Below are 20,467 nucleotides of genomic sequence, written 5' to 3'. Positions count from 1 at the left end.
TAGTATCCACATACAGCAGCAATCAGGATGATGTAAAGAGAAAAGAAAAACACATCAGCACTTCTGTCCCCGGGCCTGTGTGCCAGGTGTGACTGGGCCTCGGGCAGTTCTACCTCCCTCAGTGCAGGTGCCCACACTATCCTTGGGGAAATAAACCATACTGAGCCCACTTGTGCTCTGGACCCAATCAGACATGACAGTTCCACCACCACCCATCTTTTTTGGGGAAATAAGGTTTTGCTACTGGCCTTGAGTGGCACAAATATATGTATAAACCAGGCTGGACTCTAGCTCATGGTCATCCTCCTGCACTGTGGGATTACAGATGCCACTGTACCTGGTTTAGACACCAGGTTTCTAACAAGCTCCCTGAGCCCCAGAGCTGGAGGCTTGGCACGCTGCTTCAAGGAGCACCATGTTCCCTGGTTACCCCTAGAGGGCAGGCACCTTGTTTCCTGGATCCACTGATGGAATGCGTTGGCATGCTGGGCAAACTCTTGGCGCAGCTTGTCATTCTCCTCCTGCCGCCGCTGTTCCTTCTGCAGCTCCAGTTCTCGTTCCTGAGACAAAAGGGAGGCAGGTGCTGCTACTTTCCGTTGCCTCTTGACATCTGGCCCAGATGGGCTCTACCCTGGGAAAGGACTTAAATGAGAGGGGCAGGGAGCACAGGCTAAGTGGCCCGCCTAGCCAGGTGCACCTTAATGATCTTCTGTAGGTTCCTCCAGGTCTCCTCCAGGGCCTCCATTGTGAACCAGGTGTAGGGATTGGAGGCCACCCGGAAACTCTTGATCTGGCGGTCCAGCTCAGCTAGCTGGTTAAAGTCGGCCTGTGCAGAGCTGAGGGATGAACGAAAGGCATCATGAGCCTCTCGGAGGGCTTTGATTTCTTCCAGAGAGTTGCAGCGCACTGGATCAGTGAGGTCCTCCTCTGCATTCTCAAACCAGCTGTTGAAAGCCGATGCCTTTTTGGCAAAGGTCAGGAAAAGGTCTTCTACCTACAAGTAGAGAGGCAGAATGTCAGTGGTGGGCATGTACATGGGTGAGGAGTTTCTGGGAAAAAGAGTAAGGCTTGCTGGATGTCTGGCTCTCTCTGCCCCTTGTCAAAATCTTCTCAACTTGTTTTCTGCCTGCTGTTCCTCAGCATTAGCTGTGCTTGTCCTGGGAGGGTCAGAGGATAAGTTCACCATGTGCCTTGGGTTCCACTGACTGCCATGGTCAACTCCTCTGGGCTGGAATGACTTCTCATAGCAGGGCAGAGGCACACTGGACCAGCTGAACCACACCCTTACCTTTCGGAAATGACTCTGGGCCTCCAGCAACTTCTTTTTCCGGGTAGCTGAGTTGGCCAACAGCTGGGTCCATCTCTTCATGAGGGAGGCATGTCGAGCCTCGATGGCCTTAGACTGAATGTGCTTGGCAGCTAGCAGCTGGTCTTTGAGGGCAGTGATATTGGCAATGCCCTCCTGCTGGAAGGCCTGCAGGCCAGCATCAAATGTCTCCTGCGAAGACCAGTCACAAGCTAATTGCATGGACCACAAAAAGCCTAGTGTGCCTGAGCTCAGATGGCAGAGAAGATGCCCACTGATGGCTAACTGAGCTCCACCTCCTACAGTATTCAGTCATACATGCTTATGTTCCTGGTTGCCTTAGACCTCAGACTGTGGCAATGGTCTCATTGGCCATAAATATACCATTCTGTTCCAGCATTCAAGCTCTGGCAAGGCCATGTATGGCTCTGAGCACACCAGTCAGACCCATGTAAGCACTGAGTCAGTGAGTCCCACAGGTCCTTGCCTGCTGAAGAATGGCAGGCACCTTGTCTGAGCCCTGCCAGCCCATCATGCTACTGCCCATGTGCCTGGCTCCACATGCATTCTACCCTCTGGAAGCTCTGAGGCCCAGAACTGAAGTATTATTGTCTGACCATAGCCATATCTACAGAAGGCCAACTGACCTGCTTGGTGAGCAGAGTTTGGACAGAAGACAGGTCTCGGCCATAGTCATCTGTTTTCAAGCTGTTTTCTTTCTCACCTGTAAAACAAAGCACCCCCTCACAGAATGGCAGATAGACTATGAAAACAAGCCAGCCATAGAATGGAGGCACATTCACACATTAATTCCAAAGTCACTGGCAGCTTCCTTGCGCTCACATAGCTGCCTGTTCCCTGCACCCACCAGCCTGCCTCACCAGGACTCTGATACCAGACTCTAGTTCACTCTGGCCAGGGCAGCTGGTGAGCAGTTCTCATGTGACCTGACTCTTTGGTGAGCCGCCTACTACTTGGGTCTTTGTATTGTTCGTGTCAAAGTTTGCAGGCCCTTCTTTGTCCAAGCCTCATTCCAGTTTGGTTTAGGCACTGCTGTGGCACCTCTGACTTCTGGATGTCTCTTAGTATTTGGCAACTAGGTCTGTCCTGCTGCACTCTCTGAGCCTATGTCCTATCAGTTTGTTCTCTACAGTACAAATACAACTGTGTGGCTCTGAAATCTTCTTAGCCTAGGAGAGTTAAAAAGCTTTGGGTTTTGCTGAGCCCACTCACCAATCCAGGACTCTACCACGTCAGCCTTCCAGTTGAACTGAAGGAAGGCCGAGTTCTCATCCAGCTTTGCTTTCCTCTGAGCTGCTGCTTTCTCCAGATCAGATACCTTCCCATTCAGACCCTTCATCTTTGAAGAGATGTTCTCCTCGTGGTGATTGTTCTAGGCCAGGAAAAGAAGTACAGATTAGTTCTGCCTCCAGCTGCAGCCACCTCCTGCAGGTTCCCAGACAAATGCTCAGTTTCCGTCATGGGGGCATTTGTTCCCTGGCCAGTGTTAGGTGAAGCTTCCTAAGGATGCCACTGAGTCAAAGCCTCAGGGTGAAGACCTGGGACTAGCAATGTAATTCCAGCAACTAGTGCTACGGAGAACACTAGCAAGGGTGGGCAGTGTGAGCATGATGTTATCACCAGTGTTTCCTTATTATTATTACTTTAAAGATTTGTTTATTTTATGTAAGTGAGTGCACTGTAGCTGTCTTCAGACACACCAGAAGAGGGCATCAGACCCCATTACAGATGGCTGTGAGCCACCATGTGGTTGCTGAGAATTGAACTCAGGACCTCTGGAAGAGCAGTCAGTGCTCTTAACCACTGAGCCATCTCTCCAGCCCTCTTTATTATTTTTTTTTCAATACAGGGTTTCTCTGTGTAGACCTGGCTGTCCTAGAACTTGCTCTGGAGATCAGGTTGGCCTCAAACTCACAAAGATCTGCCTCCTAAGAGCTGGGATTAAAGGTGTGTACTACCACCACTTGGCTACTAGTGTTTCTGAAAGGAAAAAAGTACCTCTTAAATATGAAAATACTATATAGTCAGCAGAGGAAAGAGATGTGGTAAAGAAAGGAGTTTGCCCAGGTCAAAGCAAAGCCCATTTACAACTTAGTCACCTGAGATCTAAAGCTTCTCACTCTCCTTTGCCAGAGTCCCTGCTGGACTCTGGTCCGTGCTCTCTGTGGAACTAGCCTGAACATCAAGAATTTCTGCTACACAGATGCTAGGCAAAGCATATACCACGCAGAGCAGCCCAGCCCCAATCTCAACTCTCCTAGTTACTGAGATGGGGCGCTGTGATGGGGGCACCATGCTAGCATGCCTGCTGTCTCAGACAGGGAAGCCTGGACTCTCCAATGCTCTCAAAGTACCAAGACTTTGCTTTGTTTTTTCCCCACTTTTTCCCCCTTCTGGAAAAGAGTCACCAGTAAAGGAAATTGTCCCCGCTGTAACAGGTTTTTGCATAACCTATAGAGCTATGCAATCCTACTAAGTCAACATTGCATGTTTAACTACACAGTTCAGAGGGGAAGTCTGTATGGCCATTAAAGTCTACATAAGTCAGGAGGGGTGGCAGGAGTATCAGGAGTTCTGGGTCACCCTTGGCTACAGAACAAGTTGGAGGCCAGTCTGGTCTACAAAAGACCCTTCTCAAGATAAAATAAAAATCTAGAATAGCCAATTCTGAGTGGTGGCTTTCTGGGTGATTTCTAGTGTTGTTGGTTTTTTCTGAAACAAGGTTACTAGGCAGCCCAGGTTAGGCTGGAACTCACTGGAGAAATGCACCACCATGTTTCTATGGTGGTTTCTACTTGATTATTCTGTTTTCTATTAGCTCTATAGTGACCTTTATTACGAAGAAATAAGGGAAAAGGAGACTGGGCTTCTCAGAGGCCATATGGTGACTCACAACTGTTTATAATATCAGTCCTGAGGGAATCCAATGCTCTTTTGGGGCCTCTGTGGACAGTGTACACATGTAGCGTGCGCGCGCGCACACACACACACACACACACACACACACACACACACACACACACATACACGGAGAGATCATTCAGTAATTAAGAACATCATTGGCTCCTCTTCCAAGGTTTAATTTCTAGCACCCATACGGTGGCTGACAATCACCTGTATCTAACTCAGGTCACAGGTGGTCTAACACACTTTTCTGACATCCATGGGCACTGAGTGAATGTGGTGCATAAAAACACGTAAAAGCAAAACTACATACATAAAACAATAAAGAAAAGAAATGCAAGAATAGCATTCTAGAAGTCCTGCTGTCAGAAAAGCACCAACAAGATGTCCTTCCTCACTGAGGGCCAAAAGCTGGTGGCCTAATGAGGAGTGTGCAAACTCCAAAGCAGCTCTGTACAAGCATGAGACAGGCCTGCTCAGTATCTGCTAAGACCTCAGCCTGGGGTACTATGTGGGTGTAGCTATCCTGGGTGAGAATAAAGTTGTTCGTGGGATCCAGGCTCACCTTCTTAATGAGGTCTTGTCCATTAGTACAGACATCATTCACCCGATCCTTGTGGACAGTGAAGTCCGTCTCAAAAGCTTCGTGTTTCTTCAGTAAGCCCTGGAGAGAAAAAAGGGAGGTCAGCCACTGAGCCCACTATGGTAATATTCTAAGTCTCAGGTAGAGTGAGACAAGCCTGAGCCTTGTCCTCCTACTCTCTACTCCAGGGGAGCAAGGTACTCATGGGTATGAGGGAGTTTAGAGTGGAGACAGGCAGCAGAGGAAGCAGTATCACATGGCACAGGGACGCTGTAGCTCACGTTTGAAGGTCTGCAGAACCATCTAGTCTAGGTTAGACAGAGAGCTTGAAGTGAGCACCCAACAGAGCAACAACCTTTTAAAGTACACCCCACGAGAGACCCAGCCTTCTGCCTAGCTCCCTAACGACTGGAGAATAGTATCTACCTCCTGTTGCTTTTATAGACCTCATCTACACTGAGGGAGGCCAGTGAACTTATCTTGGTCCATGTACTGCCCACTGTGAGGAGAGTGACTCAGGGCAATGGAGACGGCTTCCACATCTGCTAGCTGGAAATTAGAGATGTATGACATGTCCTATACCTGACTGGGCTACCTTGGGGACAGTTCTGAAAACAGTGCAATGCCTTTAATACCCTATGATTTCTGCACACCCTCTGCCTCTCTGAACAAAGTGGAGGAAGCTGATCTATAGAAGAATGAGACCATATGTGGCTGAACAAACTGTCCCAACTACCAGTCTCACTGTGGCAAACAGTGGAGGTCAGTACCTACCAAAGCAAGTTGTCACACAGCAACAGTGACCAACTGGGCATGGCTATGAGATGAGCTTAACTTTAGGGGCCTTGAACATGGAAAAAGAACATTAAGGGATACTTTACAGAATCTTTTCCCAGTAAGATTATGTCCTCAAAAAAAGGTCAATTTGGACAGATAGGCATGCGGACAGAATGTCAGAAGAGAGTGGACACAGAGGGAGATGGTCATGTGGAACCAGCCTAGAGTAAAGGCTGGTCCTGGAATGAGTAAGGACTCCTCCGTGGGCTGTGTTGGGACGTTGAGGGCACCCTCACTGTGTATGCACTCGCTTAGCCTTCCTGACCTGGATGGCAGCAAGAGTGTCTCCATAGTCTTCACTGGCCACCAGAGTCATCTTCTCATTGATCCAAGCCTCCTCCTCTTCCACGTTGGCTACAAACTGCTGATACTCCAAAGACTCCTCTAGCCGCTGGCCCCTGATTATGGAATGGGGGGGATGTCATTAGTACATACTTAGAATCCATGAAGTGGGGCTGGAGTTAGAGCTTGGTAGTACTGGCCTTTGACTGGTGTGTTTGAGATCTCAGGTTTAATCCCTAGCACCAAAACAAACAAACAAACACACAAAAAACCAAAACTGAACAAAAATAGGTCTCCTTTGAATAAAATATTTTAAAATATCCACAAATATGTCTATGTGTAAACATGGCTTAGCCTTCTCAGATACAAAAGGCAGACAGTGCTTTCAGAGAGGGAGATATGGAATTAACTGCTGGGTTCAGACTCCTAAGACAGGACAATGTCAGAATTGACTGCAGGAAGTGGCTCTGGTGCAAGCTAATGCTTGACACAAAGGCCCCTGTCTGTCTTAAGAGCTCGCTGCCCCGAGTTCTCACCGTGCAGCTGCTAGCTGCTTAAGTTCCTTCCAGTGCTCCACAAACTGTGCAAGACGCTGCTGGATCTCCTCCTGCCCAATGGTGTTGGCATCAGACAACTTCTTCCCAGTGTCCAGAACGCCCTGGCAAGTGAGAAAAGGCGTCAACCCCAGCAGGACTGCCAAGTGCCGGAAGTCAACACCACATTCCTAATTCTCTGTTCATGTTATGAGAGGTGGCACAGCTTTAATGCCTGCATTTGGTAGGTAGGCAGAAACAGGCAATCCCTGAGTTTGAGGTCACCCTGGTCTACATAAAGAGTTTCACACCAATTAATGTTACATGAGGAAACCCCATCTCAAGAAAACAACAAAATTGCTTCTTTATGGCTGGGGCTGAGGTATCATGATTACAAGGCCATAAGACATATGATCAGAGGACTTTGCCAAGGTTGGAAAACTCAGGGTGGCCAGTTACTGCTCTAGACCTGTCCAGACCTTTTCAATCATGACTTTTTTTTTTTTTTTACTGTTTTGTGTTTTGTTTCTAAAAAAAAAAAAAAAAAAAAACAACAACAACAACAACAACAACAACAAAAAAAAACAGTTAAAAAAACTGTTTGGCCTCTTCTCTCAGCAAAAGGTAACCACGCACCTGAATAGCCGGTTCATGTGCAGCCAGTTCGGCTTCTAGTCGCTTGTGTTTCTTCCTCAGATTCTGAACACCAGTGAGGTCTCTGCCATAGTCCTCAGAGCTCACTAGCAACTTCTTCTCCCTGAAGAGCAATGGCAGTGTGGTCAGCTTACACCAGCTCATGTCATGTGGTGTGTTAGTTTAGCAACTAATTCTGGGCATCTTCCAACCTCCACCATTTCCTTCATAAAAATTCCTACCCATTTCCTGGAAACAGAAGCCTGTTTTCCAAAGCCATGGATCTAGAACAAACAGCCTCTGGCCACGCACATTTGCCTATCTGTGTGAAATGGGTCTACAGAAGACAGGGCCCAGCCCCGAGGAGAGGAGCACCCGTGGAGTTATTAACTCCACTTACTTGTGGGTCACATATAGAAAAATAAAGAAAGGTGTTTCCTTAACCCAGGTGTGGTGGCCCACATCTTTAATCTCTGCTCACAAGAGGCAGAGACTGGCAGATCTGAGTTCGAGGCCAGCCTGGTCTACAGAGTGAGTTCCAGGACAGCCAGGTTACAGAGAAACTTTGTCTCAAAAACCAAACCAAACCAAACCAAACAAAACTAAGCAATCAAACAAAAAAGATGCTTACTTGTACAATACATTTAAGTTAGAAAACATTTTTTCGATTTATCTATCTTATATGTATCAATGTTTTGCCTTCATGAATGCACATGCATGCTTGGTGCCCACAGATGTCAGAAGAGGGTGTTGAATCCTCTGGAACGAAAGTTATGGATGGCTGTGAGCCTCCCTGTGCGTGCTGAGAATCCAACTCAGAGCTATCTTTCTAGCCCTCACTCATTTAGTTTTTAGGAAGGTTGTAATGGAGGAGACTTTCATTTGAAGTGGCTAGCTTAGGTCAGCCATGGCAGTTGATACCCATAGTTCCAGACGCAGGAGGTAGAAGCACAACATCGAGATAAACAGTGAAACTGAGGCTAGCCTGGGCTACATGAGACTACCTCAACAAACGTTAAAACACAAGCCAATAAAAAGAAAAAGGCTGTCTACATGTTCTATTATTTGCAAAGAAAAAAAGTCTAAATTTTTGTTTTAGTTTTTGAACATAAGGTTTCTGTATAGCTTTGGATGTCCTGAAACTTATTCTGTAGAAAAAGGCAAAAATTTAAGGGTATGGGGATAGAAAGAAAGAAAGGAAGAAAGAAAGAAAGAAAGAAAGAAAGAAAGAAAGAAAGAAAGGAAGAAAGGAAGAAAGGAAGAAAGGAAGAAAGGAAGAAAGAAAGAAAGAAAGAAAGAAAGAAAGAAAGAAAGAAAGAAAGAAAGCTGGTAGTGGTGGTATATGCCTTTAAGTGCAAGCATTTGGGAGGAAGAGGCTGGTTTACATAATGAGCCCCAGGGCTACATAGAGATCCAGTCTCAAAACCAAACCAAACAAACAAACCCCACACTTCCCCGTTGGTCCCCACCCTGCCTGGTGAGAATAAAAACGTGAGGGCAGGGCACATACTTGATCCAGGACTCCTCATCATCCATGTCTCGGAAGAACTGATGCAGGCGATGGGACTCGCTCAGTTTTGCTCTCCGGGAGGTTGCCATGCTCTTGATCTTCTGGAAGCGTCCATTGATGGTGTCCCGCTTCTCTTTCACTTGGGAGGTGTCGAAGGCACTGCTGGTCATCAGGCTGTCAGCCTGGCTGTTCAGGTCCTTCAGACGATCCTGGGGTGGCACAGAGAGGGCTCAGAAACCAGTCCTTGAAAACAGCATCCATGAATTCCTTACTGGGCCATGAAGCCTCATAAATCAGCGTGTGTGATGTGCCCGTTCCAGCTCTGTAAGATCAAACTACTCATAATGACACTACGACTTAGTGCCCTGTCATCACGGGACCTGAGAAGGATGAAGGGAAGGTATGTGACGTGGAATGCACTGCAGGGGCTACAGTAAAAAACCCACTTTTTACTGTCATCAGTTTTACTTAGCAGTGGTCTTATTTCTTTCATATTTTGATGCTAGAGACTGAACTGAGTCTTGTGTAGGGCAAGCACACTTCCTTAGTCTCATGGTAAACTGAGCAGCGACGTTATTGGTTACTTTGGTTTGTGAGATCCACTTTCCTGTCTCCCGAGAGTGAGGACTAAAGGTGTGTGCAACAACAAAGTTAGTTCAACTGTGGTAGAAGGAAACTGACTCCTCCAAGTTACCCTCTGATGGAACATAATCCACCCCCAACCCCGCAACAATTTGAAAAAATCCAGATTTAACTTAAAAAAAAAAAAAAAAAAAAAAAAAGAGAACTCATAGAAAATTATGGCTGTTCAGCCCCGAATATTCAAGAGAGACAAAGCAAGCTCGATGTGGGCTCAGCCTGTAATTCTTGCACCCGGGAGGCCAGGCTGTCCATGAAGCGTGTGCTATGTGGTTCCAAGACAGGCTGTGCTTCAATGGAGACTCAGTTTCAACTGTGCCCACCCTGCCACTCAAAAACAATGAAGAGTTTGTCACCTGACAGGAACTGAAGTCAATTGTTAGATAAAATGCAAACTTTGGAAGAAAATTTAAATTTGGAAAAACTTTATCTGGTATTCCAGAGGTTTTGGTGTGAGGCCCCAGGTGTAATGTAAAGCTGTAACCTCAGCATTTGGAAGACAGAGGCAGAAAAATCACAGCAAGTCTGAGGATAGATAAACCTGTACATTGAGAGCCTACTTCAAAAATAAAGAGCTGGATGTGACTGTGTAACTTTTAACTTCAGCACACTACCGTACCACTAAGCTACATCTCTAGGCACCTCCCAACTCCATCACTTAGATTCTCACAGTGGTTAGTTACGTCCCTCCATCCGTCACCCCACTGACCTCGTGGGCGGATATGTCTGCCTCTAGCAGCTGATGCTTTTTCAGTAAGTTGTTCACAGAAGCCAGGTCTTTGCCATAATCTTCAGATGCCAGGAGAGCCTCCACCTGGAGTCACAACACAAAGGGAACTGTTGTCACAGGATGCACACAGTGCTCTGGAAAACCCAGGGTGGCCAGCTACTGCTCCAGACCTGTCCAAACCTCTTCAGTCATGACTTTGTTTGGTTCTTCTTCTGGGGTTAAAGGTGTACCCCGAGGAGTGACTCTCTGTTCTGCACACTAAGCTAGGCCCCAAGCCTTCTCTTGAACAGCAGGGCAAAGAGCACAGCAACCTACAGCAATGAAGCTCCTAGTACAAGGAGCACAGACAGCGGTGTACTAAGATCCACTGCAGCCTGCACTCTAGGAACCCCTAGTGGCAGCCAGATGGCAATGCTGAAATCATGGTAAGACTCTTTGGACTCTCTCACACTCAAATGTTTGGGGAGAATTTTATTGACGCGGATAGTACGCCTTCATACATGCTAATGAAAAATGACATTGTGAACTCAAGCATACAAAATACAAATCTGTAACAATTCAGGTGATACACAGACTGGAGATTCTAAATTGCTCATAGTGGTGGCCTCCAAAATCCCTCTTTAGAGCCTCTGCTGTCAGTTTCTTACACAAGCCTTTACTCTGGCTCCCTTCCTCTCCGTTCTTTTTGTTCTATGGGTGCAGTCTCCTGGAACTGCCTACCTCCCCTGTCCAATCTCTTCCTCTAAATACTCCCTTGGGGAGAGGTCTGTTATCCAGCATCTTTTGAAATCAGTTTCTGTTCTAAACCTCTCTACTTACTGTTGTAGCAATTGCTAGCAGAAATCTAAACTTGCCTTATGATGAGGACTGCTGTTTAAGACTCTGAAGCAGTTCCCCCTTTATAACTTGGGCTGGCTTACTGAACCACTCATTACCAAATGCCTAGAAAGTCCCTCCCTGATCATAGGGAGCAAAAACCACCTCACATTACCTCAGAGAGCCAGAAGTCAAAGTCTTTGATTCCAGTGTTGAAATTCTGCTGCTTATTGGCCTCTTTTAGCTTCTGGCTCTTCTCAGCTGATTTCTGCACCAGGAACTGCCACTGGTCTGCAAGGGCAGCCAGGCGGGCCTTAAGAAGAGATGGGGGTGGGAGGAGTCACTTGGGATAGGAGAATCTCCGAAGGACCCATTCCTAAGACCCAAATCAGAGACAATCAAAGAGGTCTCGGAAACAATCAGAGGAACTGTGTTCTTGAGTTCCAGAGACTGTAGGCCTTGGGCAGTATCAGGTGTAGTACAGTGGACGGAAGCATGCTATCTTTTTTTCTGGAGTCAGTATGGGCCCCTGAACAATACCTTGACAGCATCCTCACTGCCAGCACAGGCCCCACGCTCAATGAGGGAGTTGCCCATGTCAATAACTCCACGGATCCGGTCAGCATTGGCGTGTAGTTCTGCCTCAAAGGCTTGGTGCTTCTGGTGCTTGCTCTGAAAATACCAAACCACAGCTCAGAGGCAGTCCTTACCAGGCTTGTCCTTAAGGCAAAAGAGAAGCTCAGGAGGGAGTACAGGGAAGGTAAGGAACGAGGCAAGCACAGGTGTGGACAGAAAGCCACCACAGCTTGTGTGGTTTTGTGGTATGAGGTATGTGGGAGCCCAGCAGAAGTAGGTTTAGGCCAGAAAGGGAAATGCACTAGTCAGGGACAGTGTGGCAAAAGCCAGTTTTAACAGCTCATTAGCAGGCTGGGAGCAAAGCAAAGCTTCAACATTTTGTACAACTTTACACTTTGTATGAGACAGGGTGGTCAATTTCAGCTCTGCATCCAACTGTGTACCAACCCCTGGCTGGCAGCATGTATGAGTTGTCCTACTGCCTATAGTAAGGGTACATCTGAAGGCTGCAGCAGCTCCTCTGTTGATGAGGATTTGGCAGCTGTCAATAATCCAAACATGAGGCTGCTAAAACCCAGTCTAAGGCAGGCTGAACTTTATTTTTGCCAGGTAGAGAAAGCTGGGGGCTTTCTCTAAGAATCTGTTAAGAAACAAGGTGCTGAAAACACTTGAGAGAGATGACTGTGAGGAGAGAGAAGCTATAGCATAATTCTGGGAAAACAGGGCAAGTTAGACAGTCTCGGGGATAATGTTACTGGAGAAAGAACACTAAGAGAAAACAAAACGAAACAGTTTAGTTGGCCTAGAATTCTGCACTCAATGTTTCACTTGAGAGGCAGTGACTGTTATGGGGATGGGATCCTGGCTGCCGCTCCAACACTAGGACTCAGAGTTCTCACCCACAGCTTCATTTCCTCTTCCCAGTTCTGGGACTTTTAAGCCATGTGGCAACAGATGTATCTTTTTATGACCTCCTAAACCAGGTCTGCTTAGATTTGGAAGCACATTTTGCTATTCTGGTTCTCCAGGCCAGAGTCTCTGGACACTAGCCTGAGTATGTATTGGATTTACACCAAGCTAGCTGCCCTGCCCAGGTCACTTGACACCTTGAGTCCAGGAAAATATTCCATTTTCAAAAGCACCCCTTGAAAGGAAGTTGTCAACTACTGCCCCCCAAATCAAACACGGTAGTGCAAAACCTGCCTGGATGAAACAGGAAGGAGGAGGTAGGAACTGGACGCTAATTACAACAGAGAAAGCCACATCTCACAGGGACACTGGATGGAGGGACTGGGGATTAGACTGATGATGGATGAACAGACACCAGCGGACCAGATGTCACCACAGTAACAGTTCTCTACAGAGTAGAACACAAATCCCAGAGCTCAAATATCTACAACTCTTAAAAGTATAAAGAACTTACCAGCAGCTTGGAAAGCTACAAAAACAGACGGAAAGAAGAGTTCAGTACACTGATGTGGACATGTCTCTGCTATTAAAGCCTCACTGCCATCATGCTCCCCAGGAACAGCACAGGAGCGGGCCCATTAGACACAGAGTCTAGCCAGGGAGCAGTGTTCAAACTGCTCTACTGACCCACTGGAGCATATGGTCTCATAGGCTTACCCCTTCAAGAGTCTCATTTAAAGCTCTACTTAACAAAGTAAGTAACAAAGGTACTTCAGAACAGTTTCAGAACAGGCACCCCAGGAGTCAGTGACAAGGACACTTCAGAGCACACATCCCAGGAGCCCCTTACCTGGATGTTGGTGGGGTCCTTGTATGACTCATCGCTGGCTGTCTGTAACTTCTCACTGATCCAGGCTTCAATCTCATCCACATCCCGGCTGAACTGCTGAAGCGTTTGAGATTCTCCGAGTTTTGACCTTTTCTCAATCATCTGGGCTTTTAGGCGGCGCCACCTGTGAGTGAAGATGAAATGAGTGTTCTTTCCAGAAAGAGAAGAAGCTAGAGTAGGTGTGCCTTCTCACCTGTGGCCATTTGTGGTCTCAGAGCTGGGGACTGTCACCATCACAGACACCTACCTGTCAAGGACCTCATTGCGTCGGTTTGCAATGTCTCCCTTGGCGTAGTGGTCCACAGCGATGAGCTGGTCGGCGAAGGCCTGCAGGGCAGCTATCTTTTCCTCCTAAGGGTAAACAGGTAAAGAGGTGAGGGTGGGCCTGATAGTTTTAGAGGAGATAGTTACACTTTGGTAGGCGGATCGGAACACACCGACACTTTAGAAGTCAGCTTGATTATCATCATTACTAGAGTAGGGTTTAATTCAAGAGGACTTCAGGTCATACCGAGGTGTGCAAGTGTGGGGACACCAAAAGATGTCTAACAAATTAGGATCATAAAATGATCACTGATCTGTGTTCAACAAAATGGTTTTCAAGTCACAGCTATCTATTTTGTTCCTTGTTTTAGTGAATTATTTAGCACAACATACATTTTTGCCCTTAAAAATATATTTTTGGGTGGAAGGAGGCTGAGCATGGTGGCACACGCCTTTAATTCTAGCAGGAGCAGGTAGATCTCCTGTGTATGTGAGTTCAAACCTGTTCAGGACTACCCAGAAAGACCCCATCTCAAAATACAAAACAGAACAAATCTGGGGGCTGGACAGATGTCTAAGTCATTAAAAGCACTTGTTGCTCTTGTAGAGGACCTGAGCTTTGTTCCCAGCAACCATGTGGCTACTTATAATTTTACTCTCCTTCTACAGGATCACACCTTCTGGTTTCTGAGAGAACTGCACAAACAGGCTATATATACTTAGAAACGGTACCCTAGACCTGGGGTGTGAACCTTTCCTTTTTGTTTCTTTGGAGACAGTTTTGTTATTTAGCCCAGCCTGGCCTTAAACTCCATCCATCCATCTATCTATCTACCACCCCCCCACACATAAGTACACTGTAAGCTGTCTTCAGACACACCAGAAGAGGGCATCAGATCCCATTACAGATGATTGTGAGCCACCATGTGGTTGCTGGGATTTGAACTCAGGACCTGTTAAGAGCAGTTAGTGCTCTTAACACTGAGCCATCTTTCCCGCCCGACTATACTTTTTCTTAAAACATTTTATTTCTCATTATGCGTATGTGTTCATGCCTGTATGTGTTCATGTGCATGTGAACGTTGAGTGTGGAAGCCTGCATTAGAGAGGGCCATCAGTTACATGGGAGCTGGAGTTACATGCACTTGTCAACCACCTGATGAGGGTACGGGAGTTGAAATCAGTTCCTCTCCAAGAGCAATAAATGTGTGCTCTGAACCAGTAAGCCATGTATTCAGTCCAATATAATGTTTTTTTTGTAGTTGGTATGGAACTCTTAGTTGGTGTAAGCTTTTTTGCAAAGGTGGGGGTTGAGCCCAGGGCCCTCAAGCATGTAGGCAGTACTCTACCGCAGAGCGATATCTGGCAGGTGAACAGCATTTTGTTGGTTTGTTTTTTTTTTAAAGAAAGATTTTCACATGTAATCCTGGATAACATGGAACATTCTATGTAGCCCAGGCTGGCCCTGAATAGCAAGCAGTATTAAGAAGGCCATCAATAGTCTTTAACTATTACAGCCAAATTTGTAACTATTTTTATAATCTAGTCACTAAGATAAAACTGTCATCAAATACGATGTGACTCGAACAATCTAGACAAGGACCTCAAGATCCAGAACCCACCTGGACATTGATAGCTTTGTCAAAGTCTTCATGTTTTTTGATCAGAGCCTCCACACTGTCCAGCGAGTCTCCTTTGTCTTCTGTGTTTAGGAAGGCCTCCCGGGCAGCCATCCAGTTTTCTGCTTGCTCACAGTCCCGATGGAACAGCTACAGAGTGGACAGATAGGTGTGAAGGAAGACTTGGCCACTTGTACTAAATACATGAGATAAACCTGATGAGAGCTAATGTGCACACCTGCAACTCCAGGCAGTGGTCCAGCATCATCCTGCGCTGGACCCAGGCCTTCTCCAGGTCTGTGCGCTCCTGGTCAAGAATATCAAGTTTCTCCTTGATCTCTGGGCTGGCATAGTGCCCATGAGCCAACAGCTGCTGCCCAAACTGCTCAAATGCCTGGAAAGTGCCAGCCCTGGCATCAATTTCTGTCCGGTGTTCCTGCCAAGAGGAGAGAAGGGATTAAGTAACTTGTTAAAGATGCCCACACTAGTGTCAAGCTCTGGTTCCCAAGACAGGGACGGGTAAGGCCACTAGGCCAGCAGGACCTACCTGGTGTCGCTCCAGCAAAGCCTCAGCTCCAGTGACATCCTTGGCTAGTTCATCTGAAGACACCAACCCTCGTATTCCATTGATCCAAGACATGAGGTCCCTAGACACAAGATTTGCAGGATCACTTATTACATGGTCTGGCAACAAGCAGACCTCTGCTTCTGCATTACAGGGTTATTTTAGGTTGACCGAGCCATAAATTGAACAGCACTAGGTTTTATAGCCTCTTATTTGTGTTACCAAAAAAAGGGGAGATCCTTCACTCGTCAAGTCATGAAGCCCAGTCCCAAACACTATGTCTATCTACAACACCAATTCCGGCACATAAGGCTCAGGATCACTACAGACAAGGGGGCAAAAGACTGTTAAGAGCCAGGGGAATAGGGTGTTTGATGTGAGATTTTGTTTCCTAAAAATGTCTCAGCAAAGTGTCTGCTTAAATATCTTGACCAAGAACAAAGCCAATGTACATGCTAATGTGGAAAGGGTAAGTAACCGAGATGGAGAGTTTTCCAGGGGAAAAGCATGATAATTGGTTATCCAATACCAAAAGGTCATCCCTAAAGACATACAAAAGTGACACTGTATGACTGAGTATGTACACACACACACCAACAAGTAAAGAAAGAGGCCATGAATTTGAAAGAGTAAGAGGGAGGCCAGGGGAGGGCTTGGAAAGAGGTGGGCATGATGCAGCTCTAGTGTCTGCTATGAAGGATGGGAGTGGGCTGTGGAGCTGCACACCTTTTAGCCCAGAACTCCAAGGAAGAGGCAGGCTGTTTCTGAGCTCTAGGCTCACCTGTCTACATAGCAAGTTCCAAGACAGCTAGGACTACACAGAGAAACCCTGCCCCCAAAGTCCCAATAAATACATAAATACATAAGTAATAAAATAAAAAAGGAGGGGGTCTCAGAGTGGGGGCAAGAAGACAGCTCGGTGAGTACAGGCCTGCATCTGATCTGAACACTTACAGTAGAGAGAACTGACTTCTTTTAGAATTCACAGGGGAGTTGTGGCACACAGGCATGCATACACAGACATAATGCAATAAATAAAGGTAATAAAGTTTTTGGTGGAAAAAAAATCAAAACCACAAAAATCCAAAAATAAAACCCAAAGAATTAACAGTTGATTCCCCAATGATTAAATGTACTTCCTACTTTTCCAGAAGCATGAAAATGAAGGGTATCACTTGCTGCCTCCAGCCAAGAGAGGGAATGTCTGCCCACACAAATGCAAGGCATGCTGGCCATCATCCACTCAATGAAGTGGGGAGTGGTGGTAAGAGTCTTTACTCATAGCAGAGAAAGGTGGATCTCTTGAGTTCAAAACCAACTTGGTCTACAAAGTGAGCTCCAGGACAGCCAGAGCTACACAGAGAAACTATTTCTCAAAATACCAGAGAGACAGAAAGAGAGGAAAAAAAGAGAAGGTAGAGAGGTGGAGGAGGGAGGGAGAAAGCTGTGAGCTCTCAGTTCCTGTTCCAGTGCCATGCCTGCTGTTGTGTTCCTGGCCATGATGATTATGAACCCTTAGCTCTATGAACTGTGAGCACCAAATAAACAGTTTCTTACATAAGTTGACTTGGTCATGGCCTTTTATCACAGAAATAGAAACGTAACTAAGACATTTGTTTTTTTACCGGAAATCACTAAGAAAGCGCTGCAGGTCATGGGAGTCACCCAATTTCGCCTTGCGCTGGTCTGCACGCTTCCCTAGGCTGGTCCAGGCCTGGTTTAACTCTGTGCACTTTTCCTTTAAGTCCTCTGCAGATTCAGGGTGGGACTGGATCAGCCTTTGGGCTGTTTCCCCAAGGGAATTCACCTGCGAGCAAAGAATGGTATGGATATTCAGGGAAATAGTTTTGCCTGGCAGAGTTCATGTCTCAGCTTTCTTCAAGCATCTCTCACCTTGTCACCAAGAGCAGCAAGGTCCCTCTCGAATCCTTCATGTTTGCGCTGCAGGGCCTGCACACTAGCTAAGTCATGGCCGTAGTTGTCTGTGTTCAGAGCCTGATTCTTCTCCTCAATCCATTCTTTGGTTTCATCAGCATCTCTGTAGTTAAGACACACGGTTAAGTGCCAAGCGCCACTGCCTCTGTCCCACGGCTGGCCGTGTGTGTCTGGTGTAGTTGCAGACAGACATTCACTCCCAGCAATATTAACAGCATCCACTGTTTCTTACATGGCTTTGGTGTAAAGAGCCCAAACCTCAGTAAGACATAGATACTTATGCTGAGATCCTGCTCAGCCAAGCTAATGCTGGGTACCCTCACCTGTGGAACCTCTGTACTTCATGTGCACTGCCCAAGAGCTGGCTACGTTCCTCAGCCAGCTGTTGCAGGGACCGCCAACGCTCGTTCAGCTCCTACAGGGGAATGGCAACATCAGTTCTCTTCTTACCTGGTCTGGTAACACTCATAACCAAACCTTAGGAAAATAGGTTCCTGTAATTTTTCATCTCCAAGCTTCCCTGCAAATATAACAGCAGTGTACCACAACAGTGATCTTTGGAGAGCTAACAAAGTCATACCTAATAGCCTCAAAATCCCCCAAATGTCTGACTTAGAAACTTTTGCAACATTGGATAAACTAACACTGGTGCTGGATGTGGTGCCTACAAGTAACTGCCAAATGGAGATATCTGAGAATCTCCTCTCAATACTACAACCAATGAAGTCTTCGGCTTCATTGAGTCCTTAAGGTTCCTATTCCACTGGAAATCCCAGTGAAGGTTTTTAATACCACTCTGTGTTGATCTGAATGGCTCTCATAGGCTCATGTTAGAATACTTGGTTCCCTTTGGAGGTTCAGGAAGGAACTGGCTCTGCTGGGGAAGAAGTAACTGAGGGTTGGGATCAGGCTTTGAGGTGTCAAAGACTAGCCACTCTCAATGTATTCTTTTTACCTTCTCTTTGTAAGAGACTCTTAGCTGTTCCTGCTGCAATGCCATCATGGACTCTATCCTGAAACCATAAGCCTAATTAAATACTTTCTTTTATAAATTGCCTTGGTCATACACAATGAGTTCAAATGGAGAGACCCATGGCTCCAGCTGCATATGTAGCAGAGGATTACAGATCTGGCATCAATGCGAGGAAAGGTCCAGTGAAGGCTCATTTTCCCAGTGTAGGGGAATGCCAAGGTGCTAAGGTGGGAGTGGGTGGTTGGGAGAGAAAGCACCTTCATGAAGGCAAGGGGAGGGGGGATGTGAGTGGGGAAAAAGGGGATAACGTGAAATGTAAATACAGAGAATATACAAGAAAAAAAGAAAAGTAAGACATGCTCAGATTGAAGTCTAGATCAAGAAACTTTATCAAGCTATTTCATGACTCTAGGCATTTGATGAGGATGCTTGAGTTTCTGAGATGTTTCTGAGATCTATGGAAATAGGCCTGGTCACAGCATGCTCCAGCACAAGGACAAGCCCTCTACTGTTGTCAGAATAAGGAAGATAGTAAAGAAAAGCAAGGGTAACCAGGGCTGGTCACCACTTCTTACCTTGATGGAGTTGAAGGTAGCCACTGTGTGGACCATCAGACGAGCGGACTGTGAGAGAAGAACATATGACACCCCTTAAGATGTGACCACTCAGAGACACATCTGCTAGTGACACTAGGGAGGGTCCAAAAGTCAATCCACAGAACCCTACACTGACACTGGCAATGTCTCAAGTATGGACTACTAGAAAGGTGTGAGAAGACACCGAGTACATAAGTGGCATTGGCTGTAGGGTGAGGCATATCCTGAGTGAAACCCTGAGGACAGCAGCTGAAGCAAGGGCAGCTCAGCATCAGGAATGATGTACGTTTTTTGTCCACATCAAAGAATCTTCTGGAAAACAAATCTACAAACACTGGCTGCCGTGACTATTTAGTTACTAGTGAGGTGTAGAAATGACTCCTTCCATGGCTAATGTGGTTTCTAACAGTCCTGAAGGAGCAGAGACAGCACTGCTGAAGGAAAATGGAAACAAGCCAATGACTGAGCTTTGTTCTCCACAATGCAGACACTTGCAAACACCCAAAGAGCCTCAAAATGTCCTACAGCTTACAAACAAAACCAACAAAAGTCTCCTCTTGGCTCAAAGCCTTTCAAGTTTGAAGAGAGGAGTCAGGGCTCAGCTTAGATGCAGGAGAGGGAAGCATCCAGATGACATACAGGATCCAGAAGGCAGGACCATCGTTTCCACGACTTCTTAGAACTAGGAGACAACTTGGAACGAGGCCTAAATCTGCCAGTAAGATGGTTCATTGATTAAAGGCAGCTGTTGCCAAACTTTCAACCCCTGGATCTACTTAATACAAAAGGGAGAACTAAGTGCTACGAGCTTTCTTTCCTCTGACCTCCATAAGCATTCCATGCATGTGGTCCCCCCCCACAGACACAAGGAACAAGTGTCATTCTAATATATGTATTTTCAGCTAGGCATTGAGGTACATTCCTTTAATTTTAGCACTTGGGAGGGAAAGGTAGGTGAGTTTAAGACTAGCCTATTCTACAGTGATTTCCAGGTCAGCCCAGTTTATGTAGCAAATTTTAGACTAGCCAGGCCCAAATAAAAAGACCCTGTTTTTTTTTTTTTTAAATCTATTTTCAAAATAATTTATATTGCTAAAAGAGCTTAACAGAGCATTCAGTTACATAGTTGTCTGTTCATTAGATTTTGCTGTAAGAAAAAGTAACAGTGGGACATGAAGAACTAAGTCAAATAAAAAAAGAGTTCTATTGGGCTGGAGAGATGGCTCAGTGGTTAAGAGCACTGACTGTTTTTTCATAGATTCTGAGTTCAATTCTCAGCAACCACATGGTGGCTCACCATTTGTAATGGGATCACATGTCTTCTTCAGGTGTGTCTGAAGATAGCAA

At 46.2% G+C, this 20,467-nt stretch overlaps 1 protein-coding gene across 4 annotated transcripts in view; it reads right to left on the bottom strand.

Annotated features, from left to right (window-relative positions):
- The window catches only part of SPTAN1 (spectrin alpha, non-erythrocytic 1), a 63,813-nt gene that overhangs the window by 3,865 nt on the left and 39,481 nt on the right, over window positions 1-20,467 (bottom strand). For 2 of the 4 annotated variants that reach the window (XM_080927746.1, XM_080927748.1), the window contains 23 exons: window positions 19,100-19,147; window positions 17,875-17,966; window positions 17,510-17,654; window positions 17,242-17,423; window positions 15,599-15,698; window positions 15,290-15,487; window positions 15,055-15,201; window positions 13,416-13,519; window positions 13,130-13,292; window positions 12,794-12,808; window positions 11,335-11,466; window positions 10,970-11,107; window positions 9,958-10,062; window positions 8,610-8,818; window positions 7,103-7,223; window positions 6,470-6,591; window positions 5,917-6,049; window positions 4,797-4,895; window positions 2,540-2,699; window positions 1,954-2,030; window positions 1,289-1,498; window positions 698-994; window positions 448-560 (listed from right to left, as the gene is read on the bottom strand). In XM_080927746.1, coding sequence (XP_080783872.1) covers window positions 448-560; window positions 698-994; window positions 1,289-1,498; window positions 1,954-2,030; window positions 2,540-2,699; window positions 4,797-4,895; window positions 5,917-6,049; window positions 6,470-6,591; window positions 7,103-7,223; window positions 8,610-8,818; window positions 9,958-10,062; window positions 10,970-11,107; window positions 11,335-11,466; window positions 12,794-12,808; window positions 13,130-13,292; window positions 13,416-13,519; window positions 15,055-15,201; window positions 15,290-15,487; window positions 15,599-15,698; window positions 17,242-17,423; window positions 17,510-17,654; window positions 17,875-17,966; window positions 19,100-19,147 — 3,110 coding nt within the window. The remainder of the gene's footprint in view (window positions 1-447; window positions 561-697; window positions 995-1,288; window positions 1,499-1,953; window positions 2,031-2,539; window positions 2,700-4,796; window positions 4,896-5,916; window positions 6,050-6,469; window positions 6,592-7,102; window positions 7,224-8,609; window positions 8,819-9,957; window positions 10,063-10,969; window positions 11,108-11,334; window positions 11,467-12,793; window positions 12,809-13,129; window positions 13,293-13,415; window positions 13,520-15,054; window positions 15,202-15,289; window positions 15,488-15,598; window positions 15,699-17,241; window positions 17,424-17,509; window positions 17,655-17,874; window positions 17,967-19,099; window positions 19,148-20,467) is intronic. The other 2 variants (XM_080927747.1, XM_080927749.1) reach the window with 1 other exon arrangement.

Source organism: Micromys minutus (genome assembly GCF_963924665.1).
Source record: "Micromys minutus genome assembly, chromosome: 13".
Lineage (NCBI taxonomy): Eukaryota > Metazoa > Chordata > Mammalia > Rodentia > Muridae > Micromys > Micromys minutus.
The sequence above is the reverse complement of the archived record's forward strand: the minus strand, read 5'-3'. Positions and strand labels throughout refer to the sequence as shown.